Source organism: Nicotiana tomentosiformis, chromosome 4, assembly GCF_000390325.3.
Source record: "Nicotiana tomentosiformis chromosome 4, ASM39032v3, whole genome shotgun sequence".
Lineage (NCBI taxonomy): Eukaryota > Viridiplantae > Streptophyta > Magnoliopsida > Solanales > Solanaceae > Nicotiana > Nicotiana tomentosiformis.
Genome location: NC_090815.1, coordinates 123,083,699 through 123,110,008, shown reverse-complemented (window position 1 = coordinate 123,110,008; position 26,310 = coordinate 123,083,699). Strand labels below are relative to the sequence as shown.

General features: G+C 39.0%; 2 protein-coding genes across 5 annotated transcripts; one reads left to right on the top strand and one right to left on the bottom strand.

Moving 5' to 3' along the window:
* Window positions 1-672: 672 nt before the first annotated feature.
* On the top strand, window positions 673-15,211 carry LOC104101895 (putative serine carboxypeptidase-like 23). Its single transcript, XM_009609445.4, has 8 exons — window positions 673-1,152; window positions 12,967-13,071; window positions 13,169-13,443; window positions 13,539-13,784; window positions 13,893-14,011; window positions 14,115-14,210; window positions 14,308-14,413; window positions 14,821-15,211. Exons 1-8 carry the CDS (start codon window positions 789-791, stop codon window positions 14,962-14,964), a joined length of 1,455 nt encoding a protein of 484 aa, XP_009607740.2. The 5' UTR covers window positions 673-788; the 3' UTR covers window positions 14,965-15,211.
* A 1,379-nt stretch (window positions 15,212-16,590) lies between these two features.
* LOC104101896 (uroporphyrinogen-III synthase, chloroplastic) lies at window positions 16,591-24,358 on the bottom strand. Of its 4 annotated transcripts, none has more exons than XR_001970348.3 (11): window positions 24,052-24,357; window positions 22,759-22,846; window positions 21,294-21,360; window positions 20,387-20,505; window positions 20,100-20,195; window positions 19,680-19,735; window positions 19,364-19,449; window positions 18,983-19,117; window positions 17,373-17,452; window positions 16,970-17,218; window positions 16,591-16,676 (listed from the first exon to the last, which is right to left on the bottom strand). XR_001970348.3 is itself a non-coding variant. In XM_009609447.4 (10 exons), exons 1-9 carry the CDS (start codon window positions 24,256-24,258, stop codon window positions 17,395-17,397), a joined length of 912 nt encoding a protein of 303 aa, XP_009607742.1. In that variant the 5' UTR covers window positions 24,259-24,358; the 3' UTR covers window positions 16,743-17,135; window positions 17,373-17,394. The 4 variants fall into 4 exon arrangements, 2 of the variants coding, with proteins under 2 accessions (XP_009607742.1, XP_009607741.1); XR_687571.4 differs by lacking the exon at window positions 16,591-16,676 and adding an exon at window positions 16,743-16,862; XM_009609447.4 differs by lacking the exon at window positions 16,591-16,676 and having other exon boundaries at window positions 16,743-17,135; window positions 24,052-24,358.
* Between the last annotated feature and the right edge of the window lie 1,952 nt (window positions 24,359-26,310).

Below are 26,310 nucleotides of genomic sequence, written 5' to 3'. Positions count from 1 at the left end.
TCCCTCCTTTCCGTCTTTTACTTTTACCTCTTGACCTTGGTGTTAATGAGTTGGGAATAATTTCCATGTTAATCATTTCGAGTAAATTTCTAAAAATACAGGCGAAGTCCTCCATATTCTTGCAAAATTAGGAATGCGTAATGTTAGTTGATGTAACACCTTCAGCAAATCCACATTGCCAAAACAAGAAATAGATGATGAATATATAAGAAAGCAAGTCTTAGGCCATAATTAGGCCTTTCAAACCATGCGGACGTGAGTCCAAAACAGACAATATCACTAGACAGTCGATGAGTATATCAGAAAGCAAGTTTTAGGCCTTAATTAGGCACTTTCAAACCGTGCAAATACGAATCCAAAAGCAGACAACATCACTGGACAGTTAGAATCGATAAGTATATAAGAAAACAAATTTTAGGCGCAAAACAGATAATATCACTAAACGGTCAGAGTCCAGCACTAATCTTGCCGTCCATTGCATCAAATGCCCTAGGGAATATTCAACTAAGTTAGAGACTTTATGATAAACAAAACAGAAAAGTAAACCAGAGCATGATTGGAAAATAGGTAACATAAAAAATAAGAGTATCAAACAAGGGCTTCCAAGTGTCATTAATCAGTAATACATATAATTCGGCAACATTTTCTTTAGAGATTTCCAAAAAAACAAGAACAAAACAAGACGATGCCGAAATCATGAACTATATTGGCCGGACATAAAAGTTAAACCTTAGGCATTTAAACGGGACAGATGAATTATACTTGTCATCTTCTCACACAACTTTAAAATGGTTAAAACATCATTTCTCCACTTCTTTTTCCTAAGCTTGTTAGCTTTAGTGCATTGTTACGAAGCTAAAAGCCTAAAGCCAATTGGTCATTATTTCAGGCAAGACATGGAAAAAACTAGTATTACTAGTACTTATTATCCACAACTTAGTAGGACTTCACCAGTGCATGTTGGTCCTCAAAATTCACTCAAAGAGAATGACAGAATTGAACAACTACCTGGTCAACCTCAAGGTGTAGATTTTAACCAGTACTCAGGGTATGTTACAGTTGATCCAACTGCGGGAAGAAATTTGTTTTATTATTTCGTCGAGTCGCCTCAAGATTCTGCTTCTAAGCCCCTTGTCTTATGGCTCAATGGAGGTTAGTTTCCAGTTTTTATATGCTTAGTTATTCCAAAAAAATGAAATGAGATCAGATATTGTTGATGCTTATGCAGAGTTCTATGGTGATCAATCAAGTATTTTGCCATATTTTTGGGAAAATTCTGAATGGCAAATTAAGTGTACAATATGAACACATAAAATGCAAAAGTTACTTGACACGGTTCACCTTTTACTCTTGTAGGAACTTTATTAAAACAAGTTTAAAGAAAATTCAAATTTACCCATTTATATTGTGAAATATCTTAATTTTAATCTTCATTATACTTTGGTCTACATATACCTTTGTTGTTAGCAAATCATCTCGTATTTGCCCTTGACTTTTGTTTACCCAAAAAACGGATAGAGTTGAATTTGTACGTAGTTCTAAGGATATGTGATGCAATTTTAATACAAATCGTAAGGATAAATAGAAATGTCAAGTATGGACTGCAAAGAACGCGAAATAGATAAAGTTGTAAAGAAGATGAATTTTAGGACTAAACAAGTGGGATCAATTTAAGAAGCTTGAAAGAACAACTCTTCACTATGGGAGGATATGATGCTTGGATTACAATGTAAGCCTGAAAACTTGCCTTCTACAAAAATGATAACTATCCCCTTTATAGTAAAGGGATCTTACTTTAGATATAATTAAAAATACGTAGTGGGAGACCCATGATAAACCAACTTTTCCACAATTCCTGCCGAGATTCTCTCCTCTAGTGGGATTGCAACGATTCTTATCTATAAGCTCGATATTGACTCGAGTTTTCGGTCTTGACTCGAGCTCTCGATCTTGGCTTGAGCTCAATTCTGACTTGGACCCTTGAATTAATTCGGGGTCAATGTTAGTCGGTCTTTGGATCATAAGCTCGACAACTTTACTTTGCATCGTAACTCGATTTGGATTCGAGCTTGATTATAATATCGAGCTGTACATTGATCGGCCCCTCGGTCTCGAAGCTTGTTTGTACCATCTTCGGAACCCATCTCGAAGTATTACTTCGATCGATTATATTCGAACTTGATCAATCGTACGAAGGCCGAAATCTATTTCGACCGTATACAGATAGTCCCCTCGTTTCTCAGGAAGAATGTGGTGAGAAACGATATGATTTTTCAACGGCTCGATCGGATTATAAGCTGACGTTTACATTGGGCTTCGACTATGACGCACGTGATAACTGTCCCGTCGATTTAGTCTTTCAAGGTATTTAATGCGTGTCATACGGTGGTCGGCCACCGCTGATACTAAACCGCCATTGCTTACCTATAAATAACCCTTCTTTTTATCATTTATCACTTTTACATCTTCAACCTTCCAAATTTCCCAGTTTTGTTTTCGTATTTTCTGAGTTTATTCGCAAATCTGTGATTCGTCTTTGCAAAATTCTTCTTCCGAATTACCAAATCTTTGCCACTTCTTTAAATCTAAAATGGTGAAGACATCCAAAACTGTTCCCCAAAAAGAAAAAGCTTCTTCTTCCCAACCCGCCGCCGATAAAACACCAGTGGATCCTCGTCCTGAGGAGTGCGTTCCGGCGGTGTGTGTTCTTACCTCCGATTTAAAACTTGATAAAGGTTCGCCGGTCCCTGGCCGATGTGAGCCCCTATCGAGATATATTTGTTCGATAACTCGGGAGCACATCGAGAGGATAAAGAGAGATTGTAACTAGGAGAACAAAGAGGTGGTAGTGCCGTCTACCGAAGAGGATATTACTACTCACGTGAGAGGGTTCTTAAGCATGTATACTTACCTTTTCACGTTAGGTCCCCTCGATCCTGTTATCATAGATTTTTGTCGTAAATACTTAATAACCCTAGGCCAGATACATCCTTCCTTTTGGCGGATCGTTATTTTGATCCGATATTTTGTGAGTAAAATCAAGGGGATGCCTTTCACCCTCGATCATCTTATCCGATTATACCGTCCTCACCTTTTTCGAGTAGGGTTAATAAAACTCCAACGTCGAGCTAACAAGGCTTTGTTCTCGAGTATAGACGAGGATAAGGATCGAGGCTGGATGGGCCGATTCGTTTGAGTGAGTACTTCGGACCTGATCCCAACTGAAAAGATGCCTTTTCCCGAAGAGTGGAACATGAAGCGTAAGTGTAGTTCTGTTGTTATCTCCTATTATGTTGTTCTTTCATTTCTTTTCTCACCAATATTCCCCTTTTACGATGCAACGGTTCCCTGGATGCCCGGTGCAGTGCTCGATCTCAAGAACTGGGTACGAGATCTGGTTTCGACCTCCTCATATGCCGAGCTCTCATGGCGCGACTTGTCAAAGGACCGATGGGAGGCCAAAAATTACGGTGTGCACTTCTCTCGTATCTTTTGGTATTTCGAATAAGATGCATTTCACATACTTCAGTAAAAATTTTCGTATGCAGGTGTGGGCAAGGATGTAGTTTTGAGGCCCTCGTCTGCCGAGGAAGAGGCTTCGGCCTCTGTCCCAAAGCCGATGAAAGATAATAAGAGGAAAAGAGCCCCCATCCTCGAAGATCAAAAACCGAAGAAGAGGACAGCTCGTAAGCCGAACAAGAATGCTATTCCTTTAACCGTAGAATCATTTCTGCATCTGAGGGATGAAGAAGAAGAAGAAGAGAACGATGGGTCTGCTCTGGCGGCCCTAACAAAGAAGACCACCGTTGTTCCACAGGCAGCTGGATCGGTGGTGGTTCATAAGGCTCCGCCTTGATCTGAGGATATGTCGGAGAGAGATTCGGGCAGAGTCCCCGAGTTGCTGGAGATCGAAGATGTTTCCCATCGAAGCCGACGGGTGGGGAATATGTCTGAAGGGGCCCTTCCCGAATCTTTTCGAACCGAAGATAATGCCCCAGATGACTTATTTGGGGCAGTAGCAATCGAAGGCTCGCCTACCTTCCCTTCTTTTTCCGCAGGGGCGATTTGGGAAGCCTAAGCTTTGGGGGCCCTCGAATTAGATAGGCCTCACGATGGAGAAGATCCTTTTTGTGACCTGTTCATCGGCGTCGAAGACACTGCCGATACAAGTGACGCATCAGATCTTTTTCACGGAGTGCAGCAGGCTTTGATTCGGGTAGGCCTTAAATCATATAGCGTTACCTTTAAGTTTGCTTTTCTTTTCTGACTTCGTTTCTTCTTTCTTTGCAGGCCACGACAGTTCATCGAGAATCATGTTCTCGGTCCCGAACTGAGCTGCGTCGATACGAGGTCGAACTTCAACGGGTTACGGAGGAAAGGAACTTCTTAAAGATCCTTTTGGGCCAAAAGGGAGAGAAAATAAAAGCCCTCGAAGCTGAGTTGGCCAGGGCTTACCAAGATCAGATCGATCTATCCGAGCATGTAATAATGCTTTTAAAAGCCTATGGGCTTGATACCAGAACGATGGCTAATCTTTCGGTCTCACAGCTGCAGCAGAAAATCGAGATGATCGGAAAGCTCCGTGAAGAAGTTGATGTGATAAGAGCGGAGTCGTTGAAGTGGAAAGAAGGAATGGACCGCTTTGCGGCAAAGAAAGAAATTGCTCGAGCCCAATTGTTATCGGCCAAAAACCAACTTCAAAAAATGAAGGAGAAAAACTTGGTCCAAACAAGAAGAATAGAGGAGCTCGAGGCTCGGTTGGCCTCTATACTTGCCAAGGCCGAATCTGACGCCAAAAAGGCAAAGGCCGATGCGGATGCACTCGTGGCCGTCTTTCGGGCAAATACTGAAGCTGCCCAGGTCCAAGAACGAGAAGCAGCCGAGACCGCCGATACTCGGTCACATTGGGTCGCCGAACTTGCTAAATGCCGATCTCGGAGGGAGACCCTCGAGGAGATCCATGCTCGAGGTTTCGACCTCGCTGAAGAGATAAAAAGGGCCAGAGAACTCAAAGCCAATGCTGAAGCTTTGGTTTCCGATGACGATGATGATGACAATGATGATGACGATGAGAGTAAGAGCGAATTCGAGAACGGGGAGGGGGGGGATCCTGATAGAGAAGAGATTGTTCCTGGGGATGACCAGGAAGCTTAGTCCTTAATTTTTACGTTGTAATCAATCATGTAAACATTTTTTTTTTGCCGACTTGCTTCTGTTTTGTTTCCTGTCTTGTGAAGACTTTATTCATGCCTTATGAATATTTTCGCAAGGATTTAAACAACTTAATCAAATTTGGACTTCGTAGCCTCTATAACCGAGTGAGCGCTTACTCAAACTTGAAATAAGGTAGCTCATAGGCATGATGGTCGAGTGAGTGCTTGCTCGAACTCGAAATAAAAGTAGCTCGTAGGCTTAGTAGTCGAGTGAATGATTCGAACTCGAAGTAATGTAGCCCGTAGGCATAATGGTCGAGTGAGTGCTTGGTCAAACTTGAAATAAAAGTAGCTCGTAGGCTTAGTAGTCGAGTGAATGATTCGAACTCGAAATAAAAGTAGCCTATAAGCTTAGTAGTCGAGTGAATGATTCGAACTCGAAGTAATGTAGCCCGTAGGCATAATGGTCGAGTGAGTGCTTGCTCGAACTCGAAATAAAAGTATCCTGTAGGCTTAGTAGTTGAGTGAATGATTCGAACTCGAAATAATGTAGCCCATAGGCGTAATGGTCGAGTGAGTGCTTGCTCGAACTCGAAATAAAAGTAGCCCATAGGCTTAGTAGTCGAGTGAATGATTCTAACTCGAAATAATGTAGCCTGTAGGCGTAATGGTCGAGTGAGTGCTTGCTCGAACTCGAAATAAAAGTAGCCCGTAGGCTTAGTAGTCGAGTGAATGATTTGAACTCGAAGTAATGTAGCCCGTAAGCGTAATGGTCGAGCGAGTGCTTACTCGAACTCAAAATAAAAATAGCCCGTAGGCTTAGTAGTCGAGTGAATGATTCGAACTATAATTAATATAGCCCGTAGGCGTAATGGTCGAGTGAGTGCTTGCTCGAACTCGGTCCTGTTTGCATAATAAATCTCGAAATAAAGGAATTTTTCTTGGATATAAGATATTGGTAAAGAAGAGAACTTTCTTTACAAGTCATTATACATGTGTTCGTATTTTGTGTCAAGGCTCGGGCCAACTACACGAGCATGGTTCGTTTTGACCATTTGGATCTTACAACTTTTCCTATTGGAACCCTGTTGTCATGAAATAATTATCTTACATCAGAACTTGATATATTTGAGGGCTAATGCCCCCCAGTATTCGATGTCGATTGCAAAGAAGTCTTGGATACTGTCGTATTGTTTCCAAGTACAACACGATCATTGGTTGCCTCATTAAAAACCTTTCCGAAAAACCCATTTGGGATAAAACCGATCTAAGGAAAAAAGAGTGCAACGCGTGCTTTCAAACCTAAGGCTTCGTATTGAAGGATTCATCTTAGCTCCTGATCGGACTTCTACAGGGGTTAGTTTTGAAATGTAAACGAATACGGGAGGGTCGTACCTTAGCAGTAGTATCGTTTTAGACGCGACACATTCTAATTGCTTGACAGTTGTTTGCCGTTTAAAATGCCGAGCTTGTATGATCCATTTCCGACGTTTTCGAGAACCTGATATGGTCCTTTCCAGTTTGGTCCTAGTTTTCCTTCGTTTGGATTTCGGGTATTGATGGTGACTTTCCTTAGCACTAAGTCCCCGGGCTTAAAATGGCGGAGTTTGGTTCTTCGATTATAGTATCTTTCGATTCGTTGCTTTTTGGCGGCCAATTGGATGAGAGCAGCTTTTTGTTTTTCATCCGATAACTCGAGGCTAGTGTTCATAGCCTCGTTATTTGATTCTTTTGTTGTATATCAAAATCTGGTACTGGGTTCGCCGACTTCAACTAGTATCAAGGCTTCGGAGCCATATACTAAGGAGAATGGGGTTGCAACCGTACTAGATTTTGATGTTGTTCGATATGCCCAAAGGACTTCGGGTAGGATTTCTCTCCATTTTCCTTTAGCGTCGTTCAGCCTCTTCTTTAGGTTTTGAATAATAGTTTTGTTCGTTGATTCAGCTTGTCTGTTCCCACTGGGGTGATACGACTTTGATAATATCCTTTTTATTTTGTGATTTTCGAAGAATTTCGTCACTTTGCTGCCGACAAATTATTTCCCATTATCACACACTATTTCGGCGGGTATCCCGAATCGACAAACGATATGATCCCAGATAAAGTCTATAACTTCTTTCTCTCTTACTTTCTCGAACGCCTGTGCTTCAACCCATTTAGAGAAATAGTCAGTCATAAATAAAATGAATTTAGCTTTACCTGGGGTCGATGGCAGAGGGCCAACGATATCCATTCCCCATTTCATGAATGGCCATGGGGATAGGACCGAGTGAAGTTGCTCTCCGGGTTGATGGATCATTAGTGCAAACCTTTGACATTTGTCATATTTTCGAACAAATTCCTTTGCATCTTTGCCCATATCGATCCAATAATACCCTGCCCTGATTATTTTTCGGACTAATAAATCGGCACCGGAATGATTCCCACAAGTACCCTCGTGCACCTCACGTAGGATGTAATCGGTATCTCCCGGACCTAAGCATACTGCCAATGGTCCATCGAATGTCTTTCGGTATAGCGTTCCATCTGAAGCCAACGTGAATCGAGCAGCTTTGGTTCGTAGAGCCCTTGAATCTTTAGGATCCGATGGGAGCTTTCCATTATTTAAGTATTCAATATACTTGTTTCTCCAATCCCAGGTTAAGCTCGTAGAATTTATCTCGGCATGACCTTCTTCGATCACGGATCTCGAGAGTTGAACGACAGTCCCCGAGCTCAATTCACCTTCCTCGACGGCTGATCCCAAATTCGCAAGTGCATCAGCCTCACTGTTTTGCTCTCATGGAACATGCTGTAAAGTCCATTGTTTGAAATGGTGCAAAGTGATATGTAGTTTGTCCAAATACCTTTGCATTCTATCTTCTCGAACTTCGAAGGTTTTGTTTACTTGATTTACCACCAGCAAAGAGTCACACTTGGCTTCAATGACTTCTGCTCCCAAGCTTTTAGCTAGCTCGAGAGCTGCAATCATGGCCTCATACTCGGCCTCGTTGTTAGTCAACCTGATAGCTTTAATAGATTGCCTAATAGTGTTACCCGTGGGTGGCTTTAAAACTATGCCTAGCCTGGACCCCTTCACGTTCGAAGCCCCGTCCGTAAAAAGGGTCCATACCCCCGATGATGTACCCGATTTCAACAAGAGTTCTTTTTTGACTTCGGGTACGAGGGTTGGCGTGAAATCAGCCACGAAGTCTGCTAAAATTTGAGACTTGACGGTCGTACGGGGTTGATATTCGATATCGTACCCACTGAGTTCGACGGCCCATTTGGCCAATCGACTTGATAGTTCAGGCTTGTGCAAAATATTACGAAGAGGGTAAGTGGTTAATACGCATATGTGGTGACATTGAAAGTACGATCTTAATTTTCTAGAGGTGCTTATTAGTGCAAATGCCAATTTTTCTAGGTGCGGATATCTAGTTTCTGCTTCTCCTAAGGTTCGACTTATATAATAAACGGGAAATTGCGTACCTTGCTCTTCTCGAACTAGGACACCGCTTACTGCGATTTAGGATACTGCCAAGTACAAACAAAGTTTTTTTTTTTTTTTGGAGTATGAAGTAATGGCGGGCTCGATAGATATCGTTTTAATTCCTCTAATGCCTGTTGGCATTCCGGGGTCCAAGCGAAATCGTTCTTCTTTTTGAGTAGAGAGAAAAAATTGTGACTTCTATATGATGATCTCGAAATGAATCGGCTTAAGGCTACAATCCGTCCTGTTAGCCTCTGTACAACTTTCACGTTGTCCACGATGGTGATGTCCTCGATGGCCTTGATTTTATAGGGGTTAATCTTGATTCCCCGATTTGACACCATGAAGCTGAGGAACTTACCCGAATCGACTCCGAAAGCACATTTTTCGGGGTTGAGCTTCATGTTGTATTTCCTCAAAATCTCGAACGTTTCTTGCAAATGGGTCAAATGGTCCTCTGCGCGCAAGGACTTAACTCGCATGTCAACAATATAAACTTCCATTGATTTACCTATTTGTTCTTCGAATATTTTATTTACTAGGTGTTGGTAGGTAGCTCCTGCATTTTTAGCCCGAAGGGCATCACATTATAATAATATGTTCCATATTTGATGACAAATAAAGTCTTTTTCTGATCTTCCGGGTTTATCTGGATTTGATTATACCCGGAATAGGCATCGAGAAAAGTAAGGATCTCGTGGCCGGCCGTGGCATCGATCATGCGGTCGATGTTGGGCAGCGGAAAGGAATATTTGGGGCATGCTTTGTTCAAATCCTTATAATCCACACACATTTTAAGTTTGTTCCCTTTTTAGGCACTACAACTACGTTGGCTAACTATTCGGGATATTTCACCTCCCGAATAAACCCTATCTTGAGAAGTTTGGTTACCTCGTTCTTTATGAATGTGTGCTTTACCTCGGACTAGGGTCTTCTTTTTTGCTTCACTGGTCTGAACCTAGGGTCTAAGCTTAGCCGATGTGTCGTTATGTCCGATGGGATCACTGTTATATCTAAATGGGACCAAGCAAAGCAATCAATGTTATCGATAAGAAATTGAATAAGTTTCTTCCTGAGTTCGGGGATCAACCTCGTTCCCAAGTATACCTTCCGTTCGGGCTAGTGCTCGATTAGTGTGACTTGCTCTAATTCCTCAATCATTGATTTGGTAGCGTCGGAATCATCGGGAATCACGAAGGATCGAGGGATCCTCTGATCATCATCTTCTTCGGTCTTCTGGTTATCTAGTCGAGTCAAAGTTGATGTCTGTGATTGCTATTTGGTATCTCGTTCCCTTTCTGAGCCCGATCCCTTTACTGGCGAAGGCGAGGATATTGGTTTCGCTTCCTCGATGGAGAATATTTCTCTTGCGGCTAGTTGTTCTCAGTACACTGTTTTGACTCCTCTCGAGGTTGGGAATTTAAGGACCTGGTGTAGGGTCGAAGGTACATCTCTCATGTTGTGGATTCGTGGCCTTCCAAAAAGGGCGTTGTATCTCATGTCGCCTTTAATCACGTGGAACTTCGTTTCCTGGATGGTCCCGACTACATTTATTGGTAGAATTATCTCGCCTTTGGTGGTTTCACATGCCATATTGAATCCGTTTAGAACCAGGGTCGCGGGTACGATCTGGTCCTGCAGGCCGAGTTGTTCTACGATCTTCAATCTGATGATGTTGGCCGAGCTACCTGGTTCAATCAACATACGCTTAACTTTAGTTTTATTCATGAGTACAGATATTACCAGTGCATCGTTATGAGGTTGTATGACTCCTTCTGCATCTTCATCATTGAAGGACAAAGTTCCTATGGGTGTGTAATCTTGAGTTCGAGATCGCTTTTCTCTCACAATCGATGTCTTAGTGCGTTTAAGCACCGGTCCCTGAGGGGTATCGACACCGCTGATGATCATGTGAATGACGTGCTGTGGTTCTTCTTGTTCGTTTTGCTTGCCGAAATCCCTGTTTTTAAAATGGTTATTCGCCCTATCGCTTAAAAATTCTCAAAGGTGCCCTTTGTTGAATAACCGAGCTACTTCCTCTCTTAGTTGCCTGCAATCTTCCGTTCTGTGGCCATGGGTGCCATGATACTCGCACATTTGATTGGGATTCCTCTGGGCAGGATCGGTCTGCATGGATTGAGGCCATTTATTGTCTTTGATGCGTCCGATAGCCGAAACGATGGCGGATGCATCAATGCAGAAGTTATATTCCGATAATCGAGGCGCTTCCTTAGATCCGGCAAGCCTATCGAACCTACTTCTGCTCATCAGCCTCCGATACCCTTGACCTCGATCACTTCTCTTGTTATTTTGTCTGAGGTTATGTCTCGATTCACTGATTCTGCGGTTTCCGTTGTACGGTCAGTATCGATCCCCGATCGGACCTTGTTCTCGATTAATATCCCTTCGAACAGCGGATTCAGACCCCAATCGGTCATCTTTGACCCTAATTTTTGATTGGTACCGATTGTGCACGTCGGCCCACGTGATGGCTGGGTATTCAATCAGGTTATGCTTTAACCGTCGTGAAGCTGTCGAATTTCGTTCGTTTAAACCTTGAGTGAAAGCCTAAACAACCCAATCGTCTGTGACTGGTGGCAGGTCCATTCGTTCCATTTGAAAACGAGATACGAATTCCCTCAGCATCTCGTTATCTTTTTGTCTTACCTTGAAGAGGTCCGATTTCCTTGTTGCGACTTTTATGGCACCGACATGTGCTTTCACAAAAGAATCTGCTAACATGGCGAACGAGTCGATGGAATTTGGTGGTAGGTTGTGATACCAAATCATTGCTCCCTTCGAGAGGGTTTCTCTGAATTGTTTTAACAACACAGATTCGATTTCATGAATGCTATTTTCGGTTTCAGAATGTAGGTTTGCCTCAATGGCTACATGCGAATTGATATCTATCGACGCTCCGATTCAAGCTCCAACGGTGTTTACGAGTGGTCTTTCGATACTGGGTGTCAAGTTATTGTTCTCATCTTGAAGATCGGCTCCGTTGTCGATTGATGAATCCATTTGATCGGTAGTTAGTCGTTGCTAATCCGAAATCCAAGATATTTTTGAAAACAATCACAAAACACAATGGCGTATTTTTTTAGATTTGTATCAAATAACCACTTTATCCTTAGCCCCGCGGTGGGTGCCAAACTGTTTACCCGAAAAACGGATAGAGTTGAATTTGTACGTAGTTCTAAGGATATGTGGTAAATTTTAATACAAATCGTAAGGATATATAGAAATGTCAAGTATGGATTGCAAAGAACGCGGAATAAATAAATTTGTAAAGAAGATGGATTTTAGGACTAAACAAGTGAGATCAATTTAAGAAGCTTGAAAGAACAACTCTTCACTATGGGAGGATATGATGCTTGGATTACAATGTAAGCCTAAAAATTTGCCTTCTACAAAAATGATAACTATTCCCTTTATAGTAGAAGGATCTTACTTTAGATATAATTAAAAATACGTAGTGGGAGACCCATGATAAACCAACATTTCCACAATTCCTGCGGAGATTCTCTACTCTAGTGATATTGCAACGGCTCTTGTCTATAAGCTCGATATTGACTCGAGTTTTCAGTCTTGACTCGAACTCTCGATCTTGGCTTGAGCTCAATTCTGACTCGGACCCTTGAATTGATTCGGGGTCAATGTTGGTCGGTCTCTGGATCATAAGCTCGACAACTTTACTTTGCATCGTTGCTCGATTTGGATTCGAGCTTGATTATAATATCGAGTTGTACATTGATCGGCCCCTTGGACTCGAAGCTTGTTTGTAGCATCTTCGGAACCCATCTCGAAGTATTACTTCGATCGATTATATTCGAACTTGATCAATCGTACGAAGGCCCTTGTCTTATGGCTCAATGGAGGTTAGTTTCCTGTTTTTATATCCTTAGTTATTCCAAAAAAAAGAAGTAATGAGATCAGATATTGTTTATTCACTTATGCAGAGTTCTATATTGATCAATCAAATGTTGTGCCATTCTTTTGGGAAAATTCTGAATAGCAAAGTCAATATATATATATATATATATATATATATATATACTTCGAGAAAAAGGTCCAAAATTAACCCTCTACTCTTTGACTAGTATAATTTAAGATTACCCTCCATTATATTTCATGTTAGAGCTCTGTTATGAACAAGGGCAAACACAAGACTATTTACTAACTGCAAAGACATGAATGGCCCCAAAGTATAACGATGAGTAAAATGAAGATATTTCATATAGTAAAACGGTATTTCTCACCCTTTTCCTTTAGAACAATATACACGCTCCTGTGCTATTTTCATGTTCGTGATTTCAAAAAACATTATGTAACAAACAGGGCCAGGTTGTTCCTCACTTGGAGGGGGAGCATTTGGAGAACTTGGGCCATTTAGAGTTAACAAAGACGGTAGTCTAAACATGAATCAATTTTCATGGATTTCTGGTGAGTAAACTCAAAGACTGTAGTAATAGTATCAAATCTTAAGTCAAGTACTCTCAGAACATACACTACTGAGTTTTGACATTCTCTTCTTCATTAGAGGCCAACATAATCTTTCTCGAATCGCCTGCTGGTGTTGGATTTTCATATACAAACACAAGCGCGGACTACAATTTTAGTGGAGATAGAACAACAGCTATTGATTCTTACACTTTTCTAGTCAATTGGCTCGAACGATTTCCAGAATACAAAACAAGGGACTTTTACCTTACTGGAGAGAGCTACGCCGGGCATTATGTCCCTCAACTTGCTCAGCTTATACTTCTGCACAACAATTACTCAAATCAGACTATCATCAATTTGAAAGGCATCACTGTAAGTTTTTTTTTTAATCTGATTAACATCTGTAGCAGCTCACATTTTCCTCTAATTAGACCAATATCGTCGTTTAATGAAAATTTACATCTCAGATTGGCAATGCCTATGTTGACTTTGAAGCCAACATGAAAGGAACAACAGAATATTACTGGTCTCATGCACTAATATCAGATGAATTATACAACAAAATCATATCAAGTTGTAATTTTTCTAGTCCATCTTCTGCATCCAAGAAATGCAACGACTACTTGGACCAAATTGACAAAGAAATTGGAAATATCTTTCTATACAACATTTACGCGCCATTGTGCCCCAACGGATCACCCTCAAGTACCTCAGTAAGCAGTGTCATATAATTTTTAGTGTTTATTGTCTTAGAAAAACTAAAGAATGTACAATTAACTAATCCTCTCAAATTGTTTGGTCTTTTTTTGTTTGTTGAATAGACCTCAGAAGTTGATCCTTGCATGCCATTTTATATTCAGTCTTACTTTAACAAACCAGAAGTTCAAAAGGCTATCCATGCAAACGTTAAAAATCTTCCCTATCCATGGGAAAGCTGCAAGTATAACACTCTTGATTATTTAGTAAAAACATTTTTTTTTTTGCCTATTATACATTTCTAAAAATATTTCTAACATTATATCAATTTTTTTTATTGGGAACAGTAATACGCTTAATCTCAGCTGGAAAGATAGACCATTGACCGTTTTGCCACTTTTGCGTCAGTTGATGAAGAGTGACTTAAAAATCTGGCTATATAGGTAAGATTTATGGAAACAAAATCCACAGAATTTCAAGATAGCATAATGATAAAAGGGAATTTTAACAAGCTTGAACAAGTGACAATATGCATTGCAGTGGTGACATGGATGTTGTAGTGCCAGTGACAGATACGAGGTATGCTATAAAGAAGCTAAAGTTACCAATCAAGACAGCTTGGTACCCTTGGTATTTCCAGGAAGAGGTAAATGCTCATCATTAAAAAGAAAAAAAATTGTTAACTTTGTTTTTTCATTTTTACTTGCATTTGGAGAAAGGGAGCCTTGACGTAACCGGTAAAGTTATTGCCATGTGACCAGAAGGTCATCACGGGTTTGAGTCGTGAAAACAACCCCTTGCAGAAATGCAGGGTAGAGTTGCGCATAATAGATTCTTGTGGTTCTGCTCTTGGGAGCTTAGTGCACCAAATTGTATTTTTTTTTTTTGCATTTGGGGGGATCGGTTGTTAATGATAGGGTCAGGTGGACAACGAAGGCTCATTTATTAGTAGCGAAACAGTTAGTAAAGGAAACCATAAACTTCAAATTCTGGATCGTCTGTGAGTATTGTTACAAGGAGAAGACGCTAAATGATGGTGTTGATTTTGTGTAGGTTGGTGGATATGTAGAGGAGTATGAGAACTTGACATTGGTGACAATAAGAGGAGCAGGGCATTTTGTTCCAACGTATCAGCCAAGTCGTGCCCTTTCTTTCTTCTCCTATTTTCTTAGTGGAAAACTTCCCCCTAAGGAGTAGTAGGCTACAATAAAGCTTTTACTTCTTCATAACAGAAAAGAAAAATGTGTCTAAGACCAACCAACCATTTTTCACCCTCAATATTGACCCCTCTCTCTCTCTCTCTCTCTCTATATATATATATATTATAGTCACGGTCAGCAATTTACTCTCAACCCGCTTGCACTATCTTCCACCACAGTACTGCTCATCTTATCATGAACATTAATTAAAGCTGTCACTGTTGGGTTTAAGGCTTATATATGCTGTTATACTTGCATCATATCTCATGTTTCCCGTTAGGCTTTCAGTTTTTTCTAGTTCAGTGCTGATGATCTGCATATCAATGTAAAATGTAGAATGCTAAAGGCTTCTAATTTCCGGAAAAAAACTCATAACTTTTTTAGGACAAATGCTAATGCAATGAAATAAAAAGAACATACATAAAACTCATCAAAAGATACATATATCCAACTCCAATTAGCGCGCGTTTGTTACTGTCATCCATTAACGGGAAAAGCAAAATAGAATAACTTTAAATTGGAAAACTAACAAGAAGATACAAATAAAAGTGGACGACGAATACTTAATTAGAGTTTTATAAGAACCCATTGTTAATAGATTAAATAACGTTTTGTCAAATTATTTATGTACTTGAAGTTTTTAATATTTATAAAAAAGAATGTCATAATCAAATTCAGATTTTCCCTCAACTATTTAGTATAAAAAAAGATAAAATAAGCATGACCATGATTAAGTGATTCAATTCAGTGAGAATGTATATTCATTAACATAATTAAGTAAGAAAAGTGTGTTAACGCGTGTCACTTAGCTCAACTCTTATGTACCTCTCTCCTGAAAACCAACTGAAAATGCAGAAAAAATTGTCACAAACAGAATTACGGACTTCAACAGAAAATAATTAAGAAAGACTGAATCATGATGTGGCAAAAGACAGACGAGCCAAGAAACGACGTTGCCAGATGAGCCAAGAAACGACGTTGGAATGGAAAGTTAGAAGACATTTCCTATATTTTATACGCATAAAAGTCCCTCCAAGTGACATTTTAATACCAAAACATATACATTTGGTTTCCACGCATGCCAATTTCCACTACCATATGTATCAAACACATAAGAATGACGCAATGAGCACGTGGAGAAAACAATTACATTGGAGATACAGATGAAAGATCTCCAGTGACAGCCTCATATCCCATGAACACAACAGCGCCCATGGTATTGTACAAAGTGATAAGACGCTACTGTTAAATTTATTAGAGCGTGCATTCACCATGATTATAAGGCAAGTTCTCCCTGTCTTCAATGCAGGATAATACATAACACAAATGGACCCAAAAAAATATATTTTATAACAACAAGTGGATATTTTGGTTGGTTTACTTCCTAGTCCCGCAATACTTTTCTCAATTACCATCTAACTATTGGCGTGAGGAAACTTAATATACTTTTTTAAACTATGGAAAAAATCATGTCACGCAAAACCATAAAAAGCAGACTGAACAAACACTACTAGGAACGCGAACTTACAAAGCAATCACGAGATGTAGGCGGTCTCACACACCTCTAGGTTTGAACCGTAAAGAACTCGGCATCTACAGCATAAGATGGTAATCTCTGCAGATGTTTGGATGAGAGAGCCCTCCATAGAGGTGTTATGTTACCCTACTTTTCAGTTGATTCCTTAGAATAATACAATGAAAAATTATAAACTGCCAGAGTTACCCATGCAGATACTTACAAATGGAGCACAAGATTTGAGTACTTGAAGTAAACGATTACAAAAATCAACACGTTGTGCATTACGAGGAATGGCTAAAAGTTAGATAAACATGTTTCTCTTTTGAGGAAATTTAGGTTGGAGTATGAACCGAGAGGGGCTCGCTTTATAATCAATTCTGAAGACATCAGACATCAAGCCAAAAAAATGTTAAAAGAGAAAACTAAAGGGATATCTACATATGGAACAATTAAAAAAGATCCTATTCACAAAAGACAGCCTTACCTCACAAGAAAAGTTGGCTAGACAAGTGGGTAAATACCTCCGCAAAAAAAAAAATTTCGTCTCCCCAACGTCTCCACATATGCTGTGTCAATTAGATCCTACACCTCCCTCTGCGCTTCTATACATAAATACTTCAAAGATTTCAAAATACAGCGCCACGTTGAAGCTGCATGTATAGAAAGCTTTTAATCAGCTTTGCCATTGCAAAGATGACCATAGAGTGGAACCAGAGCTCTCTCAGCCCACCATCTGAAGATACAACAATTTTTTGTAAGTAACACATAAACTATTTCAGAGCGACGTGCACATTAATCATTTTAAACATGTCTGCATGTCTGTTTGTTGGTCTATTATGCATTTATAGCCAGTGATAATAAATATGAACTTTGGAAAAAGAATTTACCAGAAGCCACATTACATGGCCTTTAGACCTTCTGTACTTGCTCATGTACACTTAATGCTTCCAGAATGCTACTCACCCACCTGCACCATGTGATCATAGCATAAAGTAGATCAAATTTAAGCAAATCTTACAAACACACAACGGAAAATGGAAACCAATATATAGTCCCTTGCCTCCTCCTACATATCTCACTACATGCCTAAAAGCATCAGCAAGAAATTAACAGCCTTCAGGTAGTCAGAGTTAGCTTTCTTTTAACACTTACTTCGTAGAGAAGTGTTATCCTGTGAAAAAGGGCGCAGAGCCGCATACAGCCTAAGAGAAAAGAAGATAGCAGTTTCGCTTGACTGAATGGCTAATACTTCATAAGTAAGTTCAATAAAACACTAGAATTTTAGACAATTCTTTCCGACGAGCTGCCAATCTTGACAACAAAACCTGCCACTGTCACAGGGTTTACTGGTGACACCATTAAACAAGCACACCCTGTTCAAGAAAAGTTACTGAAGGAAACAACGGCATTGGGGTTAACCATCCCATGGGCAGGAGAGGTAGTAATCCCAAGTCACAACATCACCCAATTTACTCAGCATAAAACCTTCCAGTCAGACGGGAGTTTAGATTGCCAAGATCAGGGGCACTGAAGAAGTGGCTAGATAGCAGCAGCGCCTTGCCCTTAAAAAGCTACTTAATAAAATGTACCCCTTCAATAAAAGCTACTTAATAAAATGATAACCCTAGAATGTAGTAGTAGTAATTACCCTTTAATTAATTACTGTGACGTAATATAGAGCCATCATGAAGACGCAAGAAAAATGTGGTAATAGGTAGGAATAAAAAGGTGGATCTTAGAACTTTTTAAGTGTTTTGTAGGTGAACTTTTGAAAGAAGTGAGTTCCATAATTTCGAAAAGGTCAAACAAACGATATTCGCTGGTTACAGTAAGGTTAAAATTGCTCAGAGATAGCCCTAATGCAGTGTTTGGTATAATACTAATGGAAATTGAATTCCTGCGAAGCTGTTCCCATCAGGGTTCTAACTGGTTGATCTGTATAATTCAAATAAAAAACAACCCAGGTTAGGAGGGACAGACAAAAAATATATACACTAAGAAATCTTTTGAAGAAAGAAAAAGGCATAACAGAATGCGCCCCCAGGGCCTAGCTCAAGTGGCAAAGGGTGGTGGATTTGTGTCTTAGGTCACAGGTTCAAGCCCCCCACACCATGCAAAGCAAAGCCTGGTATTTAAGTGGAGAAGGGTAGAGGGGCGGGCCCATTATCCACCGAGTTTCGAAGGCTGCGGTTGGTCCGAAGGATCGGCCCCAGACGGATTTCTCGGTCACCAAAAAGAAAAGAATGCAACATATTCTTATATTGACACTTTATTCTCTTCCCACAGCCAATTCCTAGCAGAGACGGGCAGTGAATATTACTTCCAAGCGAAAAAGATCATACCAACTACACGGGGCAAACATGGGCACTAAAAATAACAATTGTCATATTGGCTTTACAAGATAGAGTCAACGTATCTTATAAAATCACGGACACAAACAGAAAGGGAGAAAAGATGCAACAAAAGAACACATTAAGATACTAAATCAACAAGTTACCCTTCAAGACCAGGACTTGTTGGATAGTATATATTTCTCAACCCAAGTCTTTTAGCTGCAGAAGCTGTAGTCTCCCCAATACATGCAACAGCATTGTCCCACTGTCTCGATGCTGGAATAAGATTAGTCCATACCCTGTCACATAACTCAGCAAAATGAAAAAAAATGAGAAAGGAAAAGGATGAAGAACATAATGGTGCATTTCTGTCCCCTGGCTCAATGAATAATATCTAGAAACATTTATGCATAATATTCTCTAGTATATTGGCGGAATTACAAACATTAGCTATAGAACCTAGTGCTTGCTTATGCCAATATTAGACATCAATAGATCATCCGTTTACATTTGCTACAAGAACGAACAATTTTGGAGCGTCCTACCGGATGGCAGAGGGAGATGCTACAGCAACAACAGGAGCAGAGAGTGCTAGCTCAAGAAGATATTGATCAACCTGATTGACTGGTGCCTGCAAGAAATGACATACATTATACGCAACAAGATGAGGTCTAATTAGTTTAGATCAACTTAAGGATCCAAGAGGCAGTGTGATAGCTAAAACTTTGACCATTTATCAGGATAAAAGGACAAGTGACCCTCTCTTCAGGGTAAGTATGTGTTAACCAAATTTGCAAGCACACTAGTCTCATGTGAGTATAAATGAATCTTTCTCCAAAATGCAATAAAGAAATATTGTACCGTTGTGTATGTGTTCAACCGAGTAACCTCAAATCCCCGCTCAGAAAGTCCTTCCTCTGAAATAAAAAGCCGTATGTCGTTCAAGATTACTTCACATAGTTTCATACGCTGAGGAAAATTTCCATACTAAGTACGAAATATCAAGGTGAGACAGTTGCAGTCTTGCAGATATCAGATGAATCCTGATCTCTGTACTAATTACGACTAGTAAAAAGGAAAGGAAGCCATGATTTTTGTGGTTATTCCTTTCCTTACCTTATTTTTTTCTTTTAACTTTTTCGGATAATGGTTGAAAATAGAAAGACACCTCCATAGAAACTAAGAGTTCCATACAGAAAAAGAGATTTCTGTAAAAAATTGGATGAATGGGAGAATGAGGAGAGACAGAAACATAAAGAGAAGGAGCAATATCATGCACACCAATGTCAGTGCCCGCTTTTGCTGAAGCAGGATAGAGAACAGTGCACTTATCATTCCCATTCTTTGGAAGCTCTGAAGCTAAAACCTTACCAGTTGCTGAAAATGCAATCAAAAAGAAGTTTTCAGTCAGTGACGAAAAAGAAAATATCAGTTAAATTTAGTCAAATTTTCTGCAAATACAAGGGTCTAAACGAAATGACAAATACAAGTGTCAGCCTCGACGCACATGTTTGTGGCGTATGCTATGTTTTAAATGTCAAAGGAAAAGTAAAAAATTGACTCAATACCCTTTGATGGTGTAAATGCCACATCAAGATACTGCTTTGAAGACTGAACAGCTTCATCGAATATGCTAGCTGTACCAGATCCAACGACACCTACTCGGACAGATGGGGTCCCAGCAGCTCTAATGCAAATTAGAAACATGAGGGAACCAGATAGTGCAAAAGCAAATATAGATCATTTAGGCAGCTTAAAGAATTTGAAGCTTCTATCAAGAAATTAACTGTAATGGAAAGCATCTTTTCTGGGAACTAAATATTTGTACCATTTTTAGTCAAAAAACTTCATCTGACAACGTAAGTACACACATTACTGTGGACACTAATGATTTTTGCTAATTGTGTATGCTGAAAATCAATCTATTGAGAATCTTTTATACAAGCTTCTATTCTTCTTCAAGGAATATGTCCACAATGGATGGAAGGTTCATACTAAAACTGTGTCACATAAAACTACTTATCAATTAAGGGGATAATCAAGACTTTATATGAGAATAACCAACCATAACATATAGGAAGTATTTGCATCTCAGCTTACGAAGTCGAACGAAACATCTTCAAGTAGATAAGATTCTAAAACTTTCTGAAAGAATAATCAAAAAAGAGCTGCTCAAAATAAATAAATAAAAAAACCCAATTTGTCTACACAAGCAAGCAGCAATATTATCAAACACCTTCAATGACTTTAGTTTTACAGACAAGTCAAAACACTAAATGACTCAAATTAACATCAGGTCTTGTATACTGCTCAACATTTTTATACTTTTAAAGCAAACTTCACAGAGATTTTCCCCAACAGAGGAACGATATTAAAGACTTGTCAAAAGGATACATTAGTTATTCAACATAACAAGGTGAAGAGCTTAAGACAAGATTAACCCTCCTTAATGGAAAATTTCAACCTAGCCCTTACTTCCAAGCATCAAGAAAAACCTTTCCCGCCTCTGGTGAAGTAATGATAATCCAGTCAAACGCGGCGTCTGCTATCACAAGAAGAAAGGAGAAAGAACATTAGTGCCACTCAAGACACCAGAGGACATATGTTTAATGAGGACTTTCACAGTCATAGAGTTTGCTGATATAGTTCGCTATGAATTATAATCGAACACCAATCAATAGTAATTTATAATGGATGCACAGAGGCACGCAAGATACCCATGCAAGTGAGAGAAATATTGTTCTACGTATTTTGTGGGGCCATTTGAGAGATATTAAAGAGCAACATTCCTTTTTACTTGTCTTATATGTTGTTCATGTTTATTGAAATTTCTTTTCTATTAAGCCTAAATATGTCATTTTTCCTGAAGCATAAATGTTCTTCTTATTAATCATCTAGCATAATTTATTTAGTAACTAAGAGTATAGCTTGTTAATGAGAAGGAAATAAAACCCACCCCAACTTTTAGAAACCTAGGTATAACTGAAAATTAGAACTTCATATAGTCTCAAGGAGGGAAGGTAGGTTACATGCTATGCATACCGTGGCTGCTGCCGCAATCAAGCTTGTTTTTTGTTTTTCAAAAGATCGCACTCAAGCTTGTGTTCATACTCATTTGTTGCATTCGTGAATTTCACAAATGAGAGGAAGTAGTAAACGGTAGTACTAGTTTCAGCAATGGAAATAATAATAAAGTAATTCATGGAAGTACCAAATGGGCCTAATCTTAAGTGTACAATATCTATAGCCTTGGATAATATAGCAATGGAAGTTTGATTAGTACTTATAACAGCAATAGCAATAACAATAAAGTAATGGAAGTGCAACTTAGCTTGTCTGTTTACAATTGCTATAGCCTATGGTAATATCTTAAAGCAATGGCTTCACTTAATTTTGTGTCTGAAGACGTAATATGTTGTTATTCCAAAAATGTCATCTCAAAACATTGCCCAAGTCAAGTCTCATTTGAAGCCAACATCATCAAGAGGAAGACCAGAAAAGGGGTGTTGTGCCCCCCCCCCCCCCACACCCACAAACCCAAACCCGCCACAATCCATAAAAAAGAAATATTAGTGCTTAGAAAGTTTCGGTTTTGCACATTCAATAAAGGATAATCATGCAGGATCCTAAGAAGTGTCATTTGACCCTGAGAGCTCGAGAAAATTTATATTCTAAGAAAAGAACATCAATTTACCCTGTTTAAAATTATAATTTCAGACTTCTAGAGCACCAATCTAACCTTCAAAACAGATTTCCTGTAGATAGAATATTTTCTAAAACAAATCAAAGCCAATAGTAGAAAATAGCTACAATTTGGGCAATGAAGGGAAATGGAAAATTCCATAGAAAAATAAATTACACCGATGCTCAACGCTTAATCTTGGGCAAGTAAATATGAACAAAGATTTTCAAGCCAATGCACAGATAGCAAGAAACCTACCACTTAATACAGAAGTGAGCCTGCCTAGATCAGGTAAATGCATGTGCTGAATGAGAGGAAGCTCAAGACAATCAATTCCATGTCTGGCCTGTAACCAAGAGAGGAGGGAAAACATAATTATTGAAGATACTACATTTACTACTTCCTAGAGAGACATCCATGCTAAAAAGTCGTTTGCCCCACATTTATCAAGTCTAGATCACCACGATCTTTGGTGTTAGAAATTTGGTCGGATTAAAAAGTTGTTTGCCCCACCTTCTCTCGCTCATGACGATTTCTTAAATGCTTTTTATGGATACATTGTTTTTCTACTTCATTTAAATCATATCTATCTATTCACGAGGAGATAACCACGTGATTTGAGAAATTCTTTTGAAATTTCTATCACTCATTTGCCTTTTCTTTTCCCCAAATAGAAAGCAAACAAAAAGGTATTGCAGGCCATTCATGAACATGTGTGTTTGGTATGACAGAAAAACATTTTCCAAAAAATACAGTCATTTTCTGGAAAATACTTTGCGGTGTTTGGTAGAGTGGAAAATATCTTCTGCAAAAAATATTCGTAAAGATTGATAATAGTGCTATCAAATTGGATAATGCTTTATGAAATTTCCGAGTATTAAAGATTGATAATAATGTCTAAGTAATATTGAAGCATTGATATGAAGTTAAGAGCTGAAATTACGCCTCATTCTGGCAAGAAAACACCAGAAAATGACTTATTCTTCAAATTCTTTTGAACAATATTTCCTTCATACCAAACACACCAAATTGTAAATCCAGAACGCGAGAAACAGAAAAAAGCTCTGCACATGATTCTATTCTCTTCACCACATCCTTCCGATGACTTTGTTGAATCAAGTTTATGAACACACTCTCTTCTAAGCTATGCCTAGTCCCTCATGGAACCGCTAAACCAAACTCCTCTTGATTTTTAGACTAATTTGCAGTTTTTTTCTTTTCGACAGGCTTATTCGCAGTTCACTGTTTCCTTTCTCCACTCTATCGTACTCATCCTAGAAATGCAAGTGATCAGCAGCTAAGCAGTTTAATTTGTTTAAGCATTTGATCAAACATCTAATGTGTCACTTCCTTTATCCCAATGTAGCTACCGAAAACATACCAAAACATAGCCTACGCAAAAAAATTATATCTCGCAACAATCACTAGCACTGAACCACCACGAAACAACCACAGAAACCCTAGAACTTCAACATTATTCATGAGAACCAAATTTAAACTGAAAAGGAAAAAAAAGCATATAACCGGAATGTTGAAATTCTTATTGAGTACCAGAGAATTCATGAGCTTGCCGTTCTTGCCGCGTTCTCTGGTGACAACAACTTTCGGCTGCTTCGAACACGAAACGGAAACCGAAGAAAGTGAAACACACGCGCCGACTCTGAATGAACGACGGAAGCAGCTCCGTCGCTGCTGCGAGATGGAAGAAGACGACGTCAACGGAGGAGGAGAGAAGGAGGAGAGAGAAAGCTTCGACATTTTGTGAACGTGTTGCACTGACGACTGCCAGCTGTAAGCCTGTAACCGATTTTAAACCGCAACTTTTCCTCAGTCGTCAGCAGCTTCCCCAGTTAAGTAATCTCAAAAGCTTTAATATAATTGGAGTATTTAATTAGTGGTACTAAGTACTAATCAACAATAGTGGAATTTCTCGACACGTGGCACAGCTGAAAGGATAAGAATTTTGTGCTTATAACACGTGTACAATAAGTAGGGCCCGCCAGTCCGCTGTGACCTACCGACCATTGTAGGCAATGATGGTATTCTACTTTACTGTTATCATCAGCTGGTCTACGGAGATAAGAAGGCTTGAATTTAGACCGTAGATTTTAATCAAGATAGTGAAACTTCTTATCTGACGGTTGTAATCAGGATTTGGATTAGATTAATGTGTGAGCAAATACTGGTGAAAATATTGGTTAGGATCTAAGGTGTGTGCCCCAAGATGCAACAGATCTTAATTTGACATCCTTGTTCTCAAAGAACACGCAAAGCAAAATTAAAGGTGGGGTCTCTTACTAATAATGTGGGGGCATTCATTAGTAATAAAGGATTAAAATAAAGTAATTAGAGTACTCTTTTCCTCTTTTAGTGAGGCAAAAGTTAAGTTTAGAATTGTATAATCTTGCTTATCATATCACAGAATCACTCCGAATCCGTTTAGTACATTTTTTCGGTCCAACTTTTCATAAATGTATCCCACACAAAATTACATATTGGCCCTCCAATTGAGGTAGAAATTAGAATACATAAAACGGATAAGAGTCGATTTGTCCCTCTGCTATCATAAATAAGTCTTATTTATCCTCTATTTAAGTTTTTTATTAAAAATATCCCTACAGTTATACATTAGGTTCATATTTATCCATTACACGTTAAAACGAGTTACATTTGCCCTTCGTTATACTTTAAGATCGTATTTACCCCTCTACTCTTCAAAAATGATTACATTTGCCCTTCATTATACTTTTTTGACATATTTATCCTTACAATTATACTTTAGGATCATATTTGCCCCTCATCCGATAGATCGCCATGTTCCGCCTTTGTTTTCCTACATGGCGCATATGTGGATTTCTTTTTTTTCCAATTTAAAGATGGTCACCTATTTAAGATAATTTAATCCGCTCCCCCAATTTAAATAAGACACACAACTAAAATAAATGGAAATCATAATTTCCAATCCCTCCCCCTCCAATTCATCCCCCCCACTCGTCCATCTCTCTTCTCCGGGCCAGCTCCATATTTTTCGGAGAGCGAGAAAATTTTGGACAGTGAATGAACGAAACTATAGTGTTATCTCTAATTGATTTATTTAATTATTTCACCTTTGTCTATGTTAATTTATTTCCCTTTAATACTTAGGAGTTAGGAGACATGAATCACTCAATGATATTTTGAAGTGTTTGTAGAGATACAACTCTGTAAAGTTTAAACTGGGTCAATTGACCATGATTGATCCACGAAAAGTAATTTTCTGATACGACATTTACGAAGATTGTGCGAAATACAATAGTTATAGCAGCGACAACATATTGGCAAATAATAACTTTGAACTCAAAATCACTAATCTAATACAGCTCACAATTATTGCAGTAACCAAAGTAAATTACGAGAAGTTGCACAACAATGGAGTTAATGAAGTCTTATTTAAATTGGGTGGGTAGATTAAATTATCTTAAATAGGTGATCATATTTAAATTGGAAGAAAAAGAAATTCACATAGGCGCCATGTAGGAAAACAAAGGTGGGACATGGCGATCTAACAGATGGGGGGTAAATATGATCCTAAAGTATAATTGTAAGGATAAATATGTCAAGAAAGTATAATGAAGGGCAAATGTAATCCTTTTTGAATAGTAGAGGGGTAAATATGATCCTAAAGTATAGCGAAGGGCAAATGTAACTCGTTTTAACGTGTAAGGGTTAAATATGAACCTAATGTATAACTGTAGGGATATTTTTGATAAAAAACTTAAACGGAAGGTAAATAAGGCATATTTATGATAGTAGAGGGGCAAATCAGACCCT

Excerpts from the sequence above, each read along its gene's own strand:
- LOC104101896 (XM_009609447.4), bottom strand. The coding sequence starts at position 24,258 with ATGTCGAAGCTTTCTCTCTCCTCCTTCTCTCCTCCTCCGTTGACGTCG. Across the intron at positions 20,506-21,293 it reads GTTTTTCTTGATGCTTGGAA|AGCTGCTGGGACCCCATCTG; the intron begins GTAAGGGCTAGG and ends AATTTGCATTAG. Across the intron at positions 17,453-18,982 it reads ACAAGTCCTGGTCTTGAAGG|GTGGGTGAGTAGCATTCTGG; the intron begins GTAACTTGTTGA and ends CACATGGTGCAG.
- LOC104101895 (XM_009609445.4), top strand. The coding sequence starts at position 789 with ATGGTTAAAACATCATTTCTCCACTTCTTTTTCCTAAGCTTGTTAGCT. Across the intron at positions 13,444-13,538 it reads TCAATTTGAAAGGCATCACT|ATTGGCAATGCCTATGTTGA; the intron begins GTAAGTTTTTTT and ends TTTACATCTCAG. Across the intron at positions 13,785-13,892 it reads GATCACCCTCAAGTACCTCA|ACCTCAGAAGTTGATCCTTG; the intron begins GTAAGCAGTGTC and ends TTTGTTGAATAG.